Source organism: Brassica napus, chromosome A10, assembly GCF_020379485.1.
Source record: "Brassica napus cultivar Da-Ae chromosome A10, Da-Ae, whole genome shotgun sequence".
Lineage (NCBI taxonomy): Eukaryota > Viridiplantae > Streptophyta > Magnoliopsida > Brassicales > Brassicaceae > Brassica > Brassica napus.
The window spans coordinates 13596425-13611954 of NC_063443.1; the positions used below are offsets into that span (position 1 = coordinate 13596425).

The 15530-nt window shown below is 35.7% G+C and overlaps 3 protein-coding genes across 4 annotated transcripts; 1 reads left to right on the forward strand and 2 right to left on the reverse strand.

Annotated features, from left to right (window-relative positions):
* Positions 1-415: 415 nt before the first annotated feature.
* LOC106370437 (calcium-dependent protein kinase 12-like) lies at positions 416-7308 on the reverse strand. Its single transcript, XM_013810444.3, has 6 exons — positions 2445-7308; positions 1732-1875; positions 1498-1650; positions 1127-1410; positions 819-1043; positions 416-733 (listed from the first exon to the last, which is right to left on the reverse strand). The coding sequence occupies exons 1-6, from the start codon at positions 2989-2991 to the stop codon at positions 602-604; spliced, it is 1485 nt and encodes a 494-aa protein (XP_013665898.2). The 5' UTR covers positions 2992-7308; the 3' UTR covers positions 416-601.
* Positions 7309-7532: 224 nt separating this feature from the next.
* Positions 7533-8844, forward strand: BNAA10G14810D (FCS-Like Zinc finger 14). 2 transcript variants are annotated; one of them, XM_013811814.3, is made up of 2 exons: positions 7533-8278; positions 8371-8844. In XM_013811814.3, the coding sequence occupies exons 1-2, from the start codon at positions 7674-7676 to the stop codon at positions 8510-8512; spliced, it is 747 nt and encodes a 248-aa protein (XP_013667268.1). In that variant the 5' UTR covers positions 7533-7673; the 3' UTR covers positions 8513-8844. The 2 variants fall into 2 exon arrangements, with proteins under 2 accessions (XP_013667268.1, XP_022549108.1); XM_022693387.2 differs by having other exon boundaries at positions 7544-8256.
* A 3421-nt stretch (positions 8845-12265) lies between these two features.
* On the reverse strand, positions 12266-15125 carry LOC106370438 (pollen receptor-like kinase 6). The gene is made up of 2 exons (XM_013810445.3): positions 13429-15125; positions 12266-13041 (listed from the first exon to the last, which is right to left on the reverse strand). Exons 1-2 carry the CDS (start codon positions 14807-14809, stop codon positions 12476-12478), a joined length of 1947 nt encoding a protein of 648 aa, XP_013665899.2. The 5' UTR covers positions 14810-15125; the 3' UTR covers positions 12266-12475.
* Between the last annotated feature and the right edge of the window lie 405 nt (positions 15126-15530).

Sequence of the window (15530 nt, forward strand, 5' to 3'; positions counted from 1 at the left end):
AGCATGACTTTCATTAATTACATTGATCCATTTATTCGGCGGCTGACATTTATAAGACTCGTTTTTGCTTGGCTGTAACAATTGGCCGTTGCTATTAATCTGATTAGTCATGTATCATGCATCTCCTGGATTAATCTTATGCATGTTACTAGACACACCGCATCTCATCTTTATATCCTCTAACAATGTTATTACTAGTTGTTTGCGTCGAATATTTTTTTCTTTAACACGACATTGTGATTCTCACTCATGTTGTTTACATTTTACAACCATCTACTACTTCTTCCAAGTTACCTTACTAAATAAAATGCCTTTCAATAATTTTGTTAAGTAACTGCTAGAGAGCTTTGTCCCTCACTAGGCACCACGCTTGACACTGTTGTCTTCTAGAGAGCTTTGTTCATCTTCTGCATCATTAAGCAATTCTTTATGTGTTTCTCCTAGCACTTGATAAGGTTACATTGTACTCTGTCATTTCCCATGGTAAGATCAAAGTTTGATAATTGGTAAGAGCTTAATTCCAATTACACTAGTCAGAGTTGGAATTAAACAGAAACAGCAAGTTCTATCAAGAAAATTTCGGTAAAATAAAAAGTTTAAATCATTCATTTGACTCTTGAGGAGGAGGACTCTCAAAGCTGAGAGTGTTCCTCATTGTTCTCCTGCTGATTCCAACATTGCCATTGCCTTTCCTCATCATTGCCACAAACTCTCCATAGTCTATCTGTCCATCCTACAAGAATTGAAACACCATTGACATTCATCCTAGCTCCTTCATAAGGAAACAATCAAAAGATCTTTGTGTAACTAATACTTACATTGTCTTGATCAATGTCATTGATCATTTCATCAAGATGTGGATCCTTTATACCAAACTGATTCCAAGCCTGTTGGAGTTCATCAATAGTGATGCAACCACTTGCATCTTTGTCAAAGAAAGAGAATGCAGCCACTAGATTCTCCTCTCTCTCCAGCTTGTTCAAGTGGATTGTTGCAGCCAAAAACTCTCCATAGTCAATTGTTCCACTTTCATCAACATCAGCCTGATACACACACACACAATCATAAGATGATACTGGATTTTACTTAGTGAAAGTTAATATATGAGAAGAGAGTTGCTAGGTACTGCTTGCAGGAGTTCTTGGATCTCTGATTCCACAAGCTCTGACCCAACACGTCTGATACTATCTTTCAACTCTTCAAACGTGATGGTCCCACTGTTGTCTGTGTCTATCATCTTGAACAGTTCTTTGAGCCCACCGATTTCTTCCTCAGATAGTCTCTCTGCAACTATACGTAAAGCCATCTTCTTAAGTTTGTTCATTGCAGAGAACCTTTTCAGGCGAGACACTACTGCGAAGTCCAGTGGTTTATCTGGAGCAACAGTATCATCCACAATCCAAGGGTGACCTGAAAAAATAACAACACATGAATCAACACACATAGCAAGAATATATACATCACAGTCTAAGCTCTCAAAAGGTGAGAGCTGCTTACACAAGACTTGATGAGCAGTTAGCCTTTTCTTTGGATTGCTCTCAAGCATTTTCTTTATAAGGTCCTTGGCACTCTCGGAAATGCTAGGCCAAGGACTGGTCTCAAAGTCCAGCTTACCCTGTAAAATCTTTCTGAAGATCCCATATTGAGTTCCTGGATACAAAATAGGACACATGATGAGATTGAGAAATTGAAACGCAAAGAGAAAGAAAGAGAGGCACTGGAGAATCTAACCAGCATCAAAAGGAGCAAAACCACATAACATAATGTAGAGGATAACTCCAGCACTCCATACGTCACATTCACGGCCGTAATGCCTATGTAAAACCTCAGGTGCCACATAGTATGCACTTCCAACAAGTTGTGTAAACGTTGCACCTGACAGAAACAAAGGGATGCGTGCCCAAAACACACACAAACAAGGGTTCAATGAAACAGTATCTCATGGACCAAACCAGCAGAACTAGTCCTTAGATTTTAGGGACGCTATTCAAAATAAATTATTATTATTTGATTTTTTTTAATTATTGTAATATTTATTTTAAAAATAAATAATCCAAATTGTATACTATATTAAGAGAAAATTTCTTTCTATATACCATGTTGTTTATGTGCCACTGATTTATATTTCTGAACTGGTGACTAATTTAAAATAATAAAATTATTATTGTAAAAAAAAAGTTCAAAAAAAAATTAAACTATAAACTTAATTGCAATAAAGAGATAGTCTATTTATTTTAATAATAATTTTATAAAACTAAACTAATATTCGTTTCTATTTTTATAATAATTTTATTTATTTATTAGTTAACATTTACCATATATTAACATTTATGCATGTTATATATAACAAAACAAAAAAAGATTTGGGACCCCACAAAGTGGAGACCCTATTCAAAAGAAGAAGAATATACAAAAGTCAAAGGTGGAAAGAATCAAAATGAGACCTGGTTTGCAGAAAACAGAGAGGCCAAAGTCGGTAGATTTAAGCGAAGCATCTTCATCATCAGAAGAGAACAAGAAGTTCTCAGGCTTAAGATCTCTATGCATAACACCAAGAGAGTGACAAGCCTCCACGACCGCCACAATGGTCTTGATGAGCTTAGCTGCTTCTCTCTCACTATAATGACCTTTCTTCTCGATTCTATCAAACAACTCACCACCTTCGCAAAGCTCCATCACAAGGTGCACGTCGTTGGCATCCTCGTACGTGCTTTGTATCCGGACAACGTTGGGGTATTCAGACAAGTGATGCATTATCTGGATCTCCCTCAAAACGTCATCGCAATCTTCTTGACAAAGAAGCTTCCTTTTGGGTATAGATTTGCAGGCAAGCTTTTGACCCGTCTCGCTATGAGTACAGAGGAAAGTGGTTCCAAACTGTCCTTGTCCGAGCACACGATCAAGAACGTAATCGTCTTTCAAGTTCTTGGTCTTGTAAGGGAGAACCCAACTGGTTCTTGATTCGCTGGCCATAGTTTGAGAGTCTGACATTTTGTTAAAGAAGATGAAGAAGAAGAAAATAATGAGGAAAGAAACTATCTTGTTAAGGCGTTGAAGAAAGGGAAGTCAAGACAACTTTTATTGAGCAAATGTACAGTTAATTACCTTCCTTTTTGAGTTTTCTTTCTTTCTTTTCACATTATTAAATGGTAATAACATTTTCAATTCAAAAAAAAAAAATAACATCTCCAATGGTAAATTTCATTTTTTTTTCTTCAAAATATGAAGTTCTTAAAAAAAAATGAAAAAGTATGTTTTCCAATGAATTTTTTTTTCAAAAAAGAATATTCCAAAAAAATTTTCCAGTTTTATCATTATTTATCAATAACACCTTTTACTTTTGCTAATTTATTAATTTTACCCAATTATTTTATTTTAACAATAGCTCACCACAATTTCTAATTAATATAAAATAAACATTATCATATAATATAATTAGTACACATAACAAATAAATAACACAAGAACACTATAAGGATTATGCTTTGAAGAAATTTAAAGAAAGGAACAAAATTTTATTTCGTGATTTGAACTCCAACAAGTTCAACAGCCTTCTAAAGCAGCAACTTCATTTGGACAATGTTTTAATAATCTTAGTGGATCTAGAAGTGGTTTACCAGATTATTAAGTGTTAGTTTATGATGTACTAAGTTTTTTTATATATTTAGTTTGGTGTTTATCATGTATTTCAGTTTTTATATTATTTATGTAATTGTGTTTCATCTAAAATATTAGTAAAAAAAGGAAAAATATGTTTTTAGTATATTTAATATTTTAAGTGAATTGAATAAAAAAATAATATAAAAACTTTAAAATTAAGTTGGAAATATTAGTTCTTATAGTTTATTTAAGTAAAAACTAAGAACAAGTTAAAGGATCAATCTGTAATTAAAAATATAACTTCAAAAAATGAAGAAGTGAATAGTATTTCTTCAAATTTGAAAAAAAATACTGTTCAATTCTTCAAAAAATGAAGAAATGAAAAAAAAATGAAGTATCAATGGAGTAAAAAATGAAGCAAAAAGTAGCAAATGAAGCACCATTGGAGATACTTTAAGTAAATATAAATTACATGATTTGGTTGTTTTAGTTGAATATGTTGTCAACTAGTAATTAAAAGCTGTTACAGATATACATGTATTAATTTAACATATTCATTGACCAAAATAATTAAGACTAAATTTATTATGTATAATGTATAATTCTTAGATTTTTTAAAAAAAAAATAATTAGCGTGTATTGAAGTTAAAACATCTTAAACTATGAAGCAAAGGGAAGAAGAATTATAAATCAAAGAAATGGAAAAGAAGCAAGACTGCTTTGCATATTTCAAACAAAATTGTGAGGGCTCTTAAAACATGTGTCAAATTACAACCGGTTCTATTTGTTTTAAAATCTTATTTCATAATCTAACTAGAATAATATTATATAGCTGATAGATTGATATACAAAAATTGACTGATAATGATGATCTAAGTTCACAAACAAAAATTATATTAAGAGAAACATAACTTCATTGGATGCTTATATATTCATGTGAAATCAAATATTCCTAATACATTCAGGGTCGGTCCTGAGATTTTGGGGGCTATAGACGATCTAAGAAAGATTTTTATAATTTGGAAACCAGAATTTTTTTTTTACAAATTTGAGAATCTATTTATATATAATTTTTTTTAAAAAGTTTAGGGCTTTAAACAAATGTTTCATCCGGCTTTGCTAGAACCGTCATTCATTATTATTATTTATTTTATTAACCGTCCTTCATTATGCACCAGTGCAGAGGATTGTTTTGTTATCTATACATAACTAAATTTATAAATTTAAACGTGGTTAAGAATAGTAAAATTAGAAGAGTGTGTGCATACACATGCCAAAAAACTTCTCTCTCCTTTCGCTCTCTTCCATCTCTAAAAAAACCAAAGCTTCAGATCTCCCGTCTCCGGTCCGGCTCCTTGCCCGGTACCGGAGGACTCCTCTTTAACCCTTCTCCTCTTTTCTTTTTTGCCTTCTTCCTTTAGTCTTTTCCTTAAGGCGAAATACTTGCTGCTCTGGTTCGTCGGGGATTTCCGGAGACTTAAACGGTCAAAGGGATCAACTTGCGGCGATCTTGGAGGAGCGGTGAGTCTTAGAGAGGCTGAAGCGAAGGAGGTCGGCTTTTAGGGCTGAGGTGAGTCACCGGATCAATTTTCCCTTTTCTAGATCTCCGGTGCTCTCTTCACGGCGGCGGCGCGTGACTCAGTGGGAGACCTCCTCCACCTTGGATCTATCGTCTGGAGTGGCGGTGTGGCAAACGGAGGAGTGGTGCGTCGGTCCGTAGAAAATGGTCTGGTCCCCGGTTTTCGTGGACAGCGCGTCGTGGGTTTTAGCCTCATCGGAGGAGTCTACCGGAGGGGTGAAACCTGCAGCAGGTACGCGGTGGCTCTCCATATCCCAGCGTCGCGACGATGTAAGTGTCGGGGTCGACGGTGGAGTTTCACACCATTGGAAACTGTGCTTGCTGTTCCGGTTACGTTGCGGTCGTCAAGGTCCGACTTTTCAGTACGGGTTTATCTCGTCTTTTGGCTAAGGAGCGGACATTTGATCTCGGAGGTGTGGATTGTTTCATCAGTGTAGCGTCGCAAGGCGAAGAAGCATTAGGCCGGTTTTGTCACTCCAATCATTCGGAGCTTAATGCAACGGGCTGTTTCAAGGAACTGGTTGTATAGTCTGTCATCTTCGAGCTCTCAGTGTTGTCGTCTCGTATGGTCTAATGTAGGGGTCTAAGAGACTGCTTTCCTTGAGTCGTAAGGGAAGTATGTTCTCAGTGGGGTGAAAATACAACTGAGATTTACATCGGGTAGCATAGGATCCAATGAAGTGATTCTAGGTGATACTAGATTACTCAGTTGTAAGTGTGGTTGAATCACTATTGTGGTGAAAATCATGTATTCCCTTTGGTTGGTTAATGACAAGTTGAAGTTGAGTTAAAAAAAAAAAAAAAGAAGAGTGTGTGCATAGCCATGTGGGAGTGTTGTGGAGGTGAGAAGACATTTTTGACATTTAGGATTTTAGGGTGATGGGAAGGTGAATTTACCACTTCTTGCTTACTGTGCCCACTCAGACCCTAAACTTCTTCGCGTCTCTCTCTTTCAAATCTAATCACCCCTTTTAAAATATTTTGGTTATAGGCATTGGGCAACATAGCATCTTATAAAGTGGGCTCAACTAATTGGGCTCTTTGTTTATCTCAACTACTAGAAAGGCTTAAGTTGAAATATCGATATTGTGCTCTCTGCCGCGTTTAAGTTAAAATATTTATATACTTTTAGAAACATTTTATCATGGAGTATTTATCTTTGTGTTACTAAAATACTTCGAAAATACATTTGAATAGAAATCTCAGTATGGAAATGTGACCATATGAAAACAGAAATACGAGTCAGCAAATAATAGTGGAGGGTACAATGGAGCTGTTGATGAGTGGCACGTAATCACATCTCATGAAAGTGCGTAACGAATCCTCTTTAATTAGCTTGTGGGACCTATTTACGACATTGTTGATCTCGACCTTTTGTGCTTTGTGTTCGTTTGTCTTTTTGTTAAAGTAAAAATGTGTTGTGTCTCAGTGTGGAGTGTGGACCACTCTTTCATTGGCACCTCATCTTCATATTCGTTTTAATATCTCTGTTATTACTACTCCTGTCAGTATTTTAACGTGTTATAGACTCATAGTCGATTCCTAAATTAATTTTCTATATATTGTTGTTGATTTTCTTACAAAAACGAATCCTTCCAATCTAAACACCATTATTATAAACATTGTTTAGGGTTTATGTCAATTCAGCTTACACATATATTACACTCATTAACTATTGAATAACAAATAAACCATGCATGTGTCGCTGTTATGTATAAGTCTGGCCAAATACAGATCGGTTGCGTTTGGTTTTTGACATAATTGCTTACAAACGTTGTCTTTGTGGCTGGATGATTGCGATTGTATGCATTTGAAACTAATTTTTATAACGCTGCTTAAACATTTCCAAACCGATAGTTTTGAATATTTTAAGTAACGTATTAACAGTTAAAGACCGTGTCACCCACACAATTATTTGTATGAAGAAGTGACAAATTGTATTTGCGTCAACTATTTAGAAGCCTTAGTATATTGACTATCCTCAGAACGATAATTAACGATTTAATCATGTACTTATAATATACTGCATTTGATACACTTAATTACTAAACCAATTTATCAATTTATCAATTCATTTATTCTGTTATTTATTCCTTCTTGTATTCCTTTGATAACGTATAATTCTCAAAACCTTGGGCGCTATCCATTTCTCTCTTACAAAAAGAAATGAAAAAGATTTTGATTCGAATTAGCTGCATACGTTTCATGGCCTGTTACGTCATTAGTTTTGTTTTCGAAGATAACAGCAAGGGTTTTATTCGCAAAATAAGAATAGTTTACGTGATCTATTGTAAATATTGCAATAAGTAAAAGTAGTGTAAAGTTTCTCAACCCTCCCCACCAACTCCACCATAAATAACACATCTCTCTCCCATCTTTTCTTTGTGGAAACACCACCAATCTTCCTCTTCTTCTCTCATATTCTTAGGTTTCTTCAGCTTTTTAAGTTTTAAGGTTGATCTGATCAAAACCCTTAATTCTCTCGACCAAGATCATGCTTAGCAAAAGAACCCACCCCATGATCGGAAAAATATCTGAGCTCCTCGTCGGCGTGAACCGATCTGCGGCCGCGGCGACTCCGTTCTTTGACGTCTTGATGACAAGCCCTAAAAGCCCACTTGACTTCAAGATTCTCCCACAAATATCTCAAAGAAACAGCTCAAAGAGATTCTACGATGACAACCTTGGTGGGTCTGTTGGGCTAGGGATTGTAGCCGCACTCGAGAACTCAACCACTCGTCTAATCACTAGATCGGAACCGAACCAACCCAACCGGTCTGATCCTGTCCAGTTCATGAGCCATGAACGAAGCACGGACGAAGAAGAAGACGAGGAGATGTTCATAATGGACGAGGAGGATTATACGTTGGTAACGTGTCACCATGCTCCTAGTGGATCTTGTAGTACAAGGGTTTATGACAGAGATGGGTTTGAGTGTTTCGCAAGTAAGATCAACGAGGATCGTCGTGAGAGACTTTTCGTGGTCGATGTGGGTACGGAATCTCCTGAGAACTCGCCGGAGTTTAAGGGTTTGGGTTTCCTCAGTTCTTGTTACTTATGTAGGAAGAAACTTCACGGTCAGGACATATTTATTTATAGGTATAAATAATTTGGGAGTAAAATATAGGTGTTGTATAGTATGGTTTTATAACTCGATTTTGTATTTTGATTGAAAATTTCTTTTAATGCAGAGGAGAAAAGGCCTTTTGCAGCTCAGAGTGTCGATCGAGTCATATAGCAAATGTTGAAAGGAAAGAGAGATGTAGATCGAAGTTCTCAACCTCTCCTTACACCGCTGGCCAAATTTTCTCCTCCGGAGTTCTAGTGACTTAGCCGGAGTTCTACTGAGTATACATATATATGGGGGATCAGGGGTAAATAAAATAAGTACGCATACAACATATCCGGATGAAATAAATTAGCATATATAAGATAATATGACATGTATGTCTATATAAATGATATATGGTGGGAATGTAACAACATGAAAATTTTTGTGAGGAGGGAGGGGGGAGAGAGGGGGTTAATGATAGTAGAGAGAGCTAGTTCTTGATCGTTGAACATGGCGAGAAATGGAATAATGCTCTTGTTTGTTTTGGTTATTGTTTTTCTATGGTATTTAACTTATTTTAATAATTTTGAAGTTCAAACTGGTTTCTTCCTTATTCTTGTGTCCCTTTCTTTTAGTGGACGTTTTGAAAGGTGAATATAATGTTCTAGGGAGAAAGGTGAATATATAATAAGTGCTCCAAGCATCATATCAAATCATTAAAGCGAATATAAGCAAACAAAAAAGAAAGAGAAGGAGTGGTGAAAATTATATAAAATCGAATGATATACGATAATACGAATACTTTCAGCTTAATCCCCTAGTATAATTGTATCAGTAATAGAAAAGGTTGTTGCGGTGTTGGTTTGTGTGTGGTTTATTCATCAATCAATTTGTGAAAATGGGTAAACTATCAAATATAAAAAAAAAATATATATATATATATATAAATATTGTAATAAAATAATATTGACCCATACGGAAGAAGCCAGGGATGAGAATAAGCCCAAAAGAGGGACAATATTGCTAAGTCGCTGGGCCCATAATATTCCAATTATTAACTAATTGAATTATTTTGAAAGAACAAGACAAAACCTAATTTCTTTGTGGTCCTTCCATTAAAATTGACTTGCATGCAAAAATTAATGTCTTTGTTCTTATTAGAACTGAGTACTACCCAATATTCAAGCCTTTTGGGTCCATCAATATGTTCCTCTTTAAGAATACTAGAAATTTTTTCCGCGCTTCGCGCAGATTCTGTCTTATAAATTTATTTTATTTATAATATTATTTGTCGGCTTTTTTCTTTTACATTAACTTCTTGTTTATCCAATGTTAGGTTTTCTTAATTTAAATTTATATGTTTATAATTTTTCATTTTTCTTATTGTAGATGGAGAATTATATTTTTTATTGATGGTTTTTTGTATGTGACATAAACTTTTTGAAAATTTAAAATAATGTTATATATAGTACGATTAACACATTAAAGAAGAGAAACATATTCATGCACATTTTACATAGGTTTTATATGCATAATTTTAAACATTATATATGTATATATTATAAGTTTGAAACATGTAAATGCTTTCTAAAGCTAAATACTTGTTCTGAGTTTACATAACTTATCGAAAGTTTTATCTCTTTTTAAATTCAAATCACAGAAAAAAATATCAAAAAGTTAGTATAGATAGGTTTTTTGGGCTTTTAAATCAACACTGAAAAATTACATGAATCAGATAACAAAAGTTTTATAAACAACTGGATAAAATTTGACCGAGCCAAAGATTTTCACACAATATGTTCTTTCTTCTTCAAATTGCAAAGAGCCTATAGGCACAAGAAAAAAAATCATAATTTTTTTTTCACTTATCTAACATTTTTTCTCCTTTACACACGAAGTTTATTACACTGCTATAAGCAATAGAGAACTCTATTCATATAAGATTTACATCTATGCATTTTGACAAAGAAAAATTTTAGCCAACTTTAGTTTCCGAATGGCCTAACTTCAGTCACATACACTATATTTTCTCTATGATTCAAATCTTACAATTTTAATATATGTGCAGATTTCCATGTGAAAAGCACGCACGCCATCTATCATTCAACCTATTACTTTTTCCAAAGTAAACACTATAATCCTCGTTTGGTTAGCTCCACAAACTAATCTCTTTGGATCAGTTTACTAAAAAATATGGATACTAATGTCATAAAAGAATATAAACACTATCAACAACAAATATTGGCACAAGACTATTTGGTTCAAGGAACATATTCCACGTAATGCGTTTATATCATGGTTGGCTTTGCGGAGAAGACTGCCAACCAAGGATCGCTTGAGGCGTTGGGGGTTAAATGTCTCAGGAACGTGCGTCCTTTGTAATCTGGAATTAGAGACTCACCATCATCTCTTCTTTGAGTGTTCTTTCTCTCGCTTGATATGGGAGCCTTTTGCTGCTGAAGTTTGGATTTCTCCTCCGGCTGATCTACACTCTGTTGCAGCATGGATCAATCAACCTCGCGTCAACGCAGATGCGCATGCTACTCCAGTCATCAAGCTCAATTTTCAGTCAGCCATCTACCTGATGTGGAAAGAGCGTAATGCTCGTGTGTTCACAGCTGTCTCCTCACCTTCATCAGTCATCATTGCCTCTCTCGACCGTATGATGCGTGACCGTCTTCTCTCTTACCCAGCAAGTTCTTCTTTCTCCTCTTCTCTACTTCTTTTTATCTTTCTTGTATAAAACTTTCTTAAGGCTTTTTTTACCTTGAGTTGTTGTTGGTTGTTTTTGTTTCCTTGCTGTCAAAAGTTGTTTAAAAACAACAGTGTAACCTTTCAGAAAATGATAATCTTAACATCTTACCAAAAAAAGTAACAAATATTGACTTATTTATGTGAATATATATTTTATTTTAAATCATTATAGTGGACGAAGAAAACACCATAATTTGTACAACAAATTTTCTTAGATTCACCTCATCATACTCACCATTTTACCATTTTAATTACATAATTTTACATGAGCTTCACCCTCCCCGGTTATTTTCTCTTTATTTATAACTACAATATAAAGTTATAAACTGTATATATTATAAATTAATAATTTATTTACCCTTGAAGTCTAACGATTAAAAAGAGAACATAATTCAATATAGATATATGATTCTATTAATAAATTAGCAGTTACAAATTTGAAATTTCTAGAAATATCAAAAGTCGTATGTTAGTTAATTATCTTCTAAATGACATTTATTTCTAATTTTTTTTGGATAAGAATATTTTGGCTGAGATGGATAGTTCCAAAAGCCTTGAATTTAGTCCCTTTTATATAGTAGGATTCTTAGATTCACCTCATCATACTCACCATTTTACCATTTTAATTACATAATTTTACATGAGCTTATTCATCCTCCCCGGTTATTTTCTCTTTATTTATAACTACAATATAAAGTTATAAACTATATATATTATAAATTAATAATTTATTTACCTTTGAAGTCTAACGATTAAAAATAGAACATAATTCAATATATATATATATGATTCTATTAATAAATTAGCAGTTACAAATTTGAAATTTCTAGAAATATCAAAAGTCATATGTTAGTTAATTATCTTCTAAATAATATTTATTTCTAATTTTTTTTTGGATGATAATATTTTGGCTGAGGTGGATAGTCTCATAAGCTTTGAATTTAGTCCTTTTTATATAGTAGGATGTACACACATAGTATGATTGCTTGTTTTAATATAAAAATGTATAATCTTTTTGACAATTTATGTGCAAAGTAACCATATCATACATTGTAGCTGTACAGTAACTTGTAAGTGGTAAATTTTCCGTCATAAATTAAGAAAACTACCACAACACAGATTTTAAGATTTTTCTTGCCCACGTTTTGGTGTTAGTTCAGATATGTTCTTGATCAATTTATAGTGAAAATGCTCTTAGTGCTGAAATGTTTTACATAACATTTTTCGATAAGAGAAAACTAGAAGAAGAAAAGAGTAAATCTAATAAACATATGTCATGCTAATGAACAATTGTTGTTTACTTATGGAACAAGGAACATAAAAGTATATATGTATATATGTTTTTGCCGAGATTTGAAGAACAATTCAATCTGCAAAGAAAAATCGTATTTCCTATTTACACACCCAAATTATTTGTTTTTTCTGGTTGCTTGCACGTTAGTATTGTATCTAACTGTCCCGACCACGTTTGCATTCTAAGCATCTCACCATCATTTTTTCACTTGTTCTATTCTTCTAACAGTTTCCCTCATGTCAGGTCTTTCATCTGGATTACTTGCGATACAAGCAGCCCCAATCCGCAGCAACTCCAGCATCTGCTGCGCCGAATCAGCATTGTTTCCTATCTCCGGATCGATAAGTTCTTCTTCTTTGTGCTCCGCAATAGAAGATTGAACCCATTCAACAATATCAATCCCGCCTTTACCGGTGTTTAAGTATTGAGAAGGAAACTTCCCTGTCAAGATCTCTAGAACTATAATTCCGAGGCAGTAGACGTCTGATTTATGAGAAACCTGTTGGTTCTGCGCAAACTCTGGAGTTTTGTAAGCGAACATTGCTTGTGCGTTGCTTGGCTGGAGAAACGGTAAGAATGCGTAGTCACTGATCAATGGTTCGTAGGTCTCGCTGAGGAGAATATTGCTGGATTTTAGGTTACCGTGTGGGAGCTCGTAGGAGGCAAACTCCTCGTGCAAGAACTGCATCCCATGTGCCACTCCTTGGATTATCTTCAGTCTTGTCGCCCAAGTTAGCTCGGAATGTTGTATCCCACGGTCACCTATTGAGATAATAACACAAAATATTCATTTAGGTTCAGTGGTTAAATCAAGATTTATCCTACTCCTTCGAGTTTCACCCACAAAGATTTTATATTGACCACTAAAATGGTTCAACAAGTTTTAGAAATTCTATGGAGTATATATCAAGATTTAATTCTACTATCAGTGTTCTAAAACGCGGTAAGAGCTGGCTAGGCGGTAGACTCATGCTTAAATGAGTCTAGACAGATCAAGATTTAACTCTATTATTAGTGTTCTAAAACGCGGTAAGGGCTGGCTAGGCGGTATATGAGTCTCTAGCATATACGGCTATACGAGGATGCTTAAACGAGCCTAGCTAGATCAAGACTTAACCCTATTATATATAAAAAGGCATTGAGAATTACCGTGTAAAACGTAAAGTAAGCTGCTCTTAGGCATATACTCAGAGACGACAAGCTTCTCTTCTTGACGGTAATGATAGGCTAAAGGGGTAAGAACATTAGGGTGTCGGATTGTCCCCAACCGTCTCATCTCTACATCAAAAGCCTCACTTGCGAGTTTATTCATATCCCTAATCCTCTTCACCACGACTGCTAATCCATTGGCCATCACCGCCTTGTAAGCTGATCCAAGACTACCGTTTCCTAGCACCTCGGCAGCAGCCTTCATCAGATCAGGCAAACCAAACGAGCCCTTGTCCGTGTTCACCATTATGATATCACCCATACCTCCGCCTCCTCCTCTTCCTCCGCCACCTTTCCCATGAGACGAGCCTTTTTTGGTAGAACCGCCTTCGGAGTTTCCACCGCGCTTCTTGCTTGATTCAGTAGACCTTTTAACCGTCGTGGATTCGGGTACCTTGACCTCCACGACATCGCTTGGACGCTCTTTGTCGAGCTTGCGAAAACCGGCATTTTGCTTCTTGTTTCGCTTCTTTATAAATCCAACAACAATACAACACATCATGAGAAACGAGATGACCAACAGGACCACGTTTATCGTGGTCCTGTTGGAATTATCTGTTCCATCGGTGGGCGGGGGAAGACCATCGCCGGTTTCTTTTGGGTCAATAGCCTCACATCCAACGTTCACCGCCTTGCCGCACAAGGCTTCGTTCCCTTCCAGTTTCATGACAAGATTTTTCCTATCCGAGAGAGCCGCCGGGACCTCTCCTTCGAGCTGGTTGTTCGAGAGGTCGAGGCTTTTCAGGTTCTTGTTGGTCTCGATCAACGGAGGTATCTCTCCTGAAAACTTATTGTCTTGAAGGTGAAGCTCCTCTAAATGAGGGAGCTGCATAATGGAGGAAGGGATCTTCCCAACGAATTGGTTATGATCAAGAAACAGCCTCTTGAGCTTTGACATGTCTTTAAAGAAATCGTCAGGGATCTCTCCGGAGAAGGTGTTGTTGGAGAGCATGATGGATTTGAGGCCTCGGAGTTTGAAGAAATGAGGGAGAGGACCTGCGAGGAGGTTGTTGTCGAGCCTGACGGTTTTTAGATTTGCGAGAGCCTTTAGATCATCGACGCTGATGGTTCCCGAGAGACCGAGACGCGTGACGTGAATGCCTGAGACTGTGAGACCCTTTTGGCAATAGATCCCGAACCATTTCCCACCGCAAGGATCTGTTCCTAATCTCCATGAATTTAGATCCCCTTTGGTTATCTTCACCGAGTTCTTGAACCGTATGAGCGGTTCGGCCTCGCTTACGTGTTGCAATGAAGGGGGGATCGAGAAACACATGAGGAGGAGGAGGAGGAAGAAGCCGTGAATCAGAACAGCAGCCATGGATTGAGGACAAGAAAGAGAGAGAGAGGCTGTTGTTCTTTACGTTCTTGGTATGTTATGTCTAGAAACAAGGACGATGAATGGTTCGTTGAGAGATGTAGTTTTGTTTAGATTGTGTTTGTTGTTTCAAAGGCAAGGGTGACATTTTGTTTTCTTCTTTTGACTGACTTATCTTTGCTAAAAATAGCAATCATGTATTTTGATAAGGATCAAAATAGGTATCTTTAAGACATGCATTTAAGGAAACAAGTTTAGGCAGAATCCAAACTTAAACGCTCAGAGAACACAACAAACGATTTAAGAATCAAATCTTAAGGCCAGTGGCAAACGAGTGTCTAGCAGGCACTCCACCGCTCAGGTTCAATTTTCGCTGAGAGAAAATGATTGGGTTTTTGGCGGGAAGTGGGCGTTCGAAACTTCGAATATCCATTCAGATTCGAATCGTGTATTTTGGTATAGGAGTGTAGAATCTGTTCGGAAATTTAACACTTCGAGTTTAGATTTTGGGAAAACAAATTTCTTCATTGTTTAAATTTTTTATACTTAAAAATTTACCACTAGTTTAACTAATTTCTAATTTGTAATTACAGTTTTGAAAATAGAAAGACATTAATTTGATGGTTGTTTTACAATTTTAGATGTAATTTTTATTAATGTAAAATAAAAAGTTTGACGTGCAATTTTAAATGAGTAGTAAATCATTTTATCTGCCGTTATATGT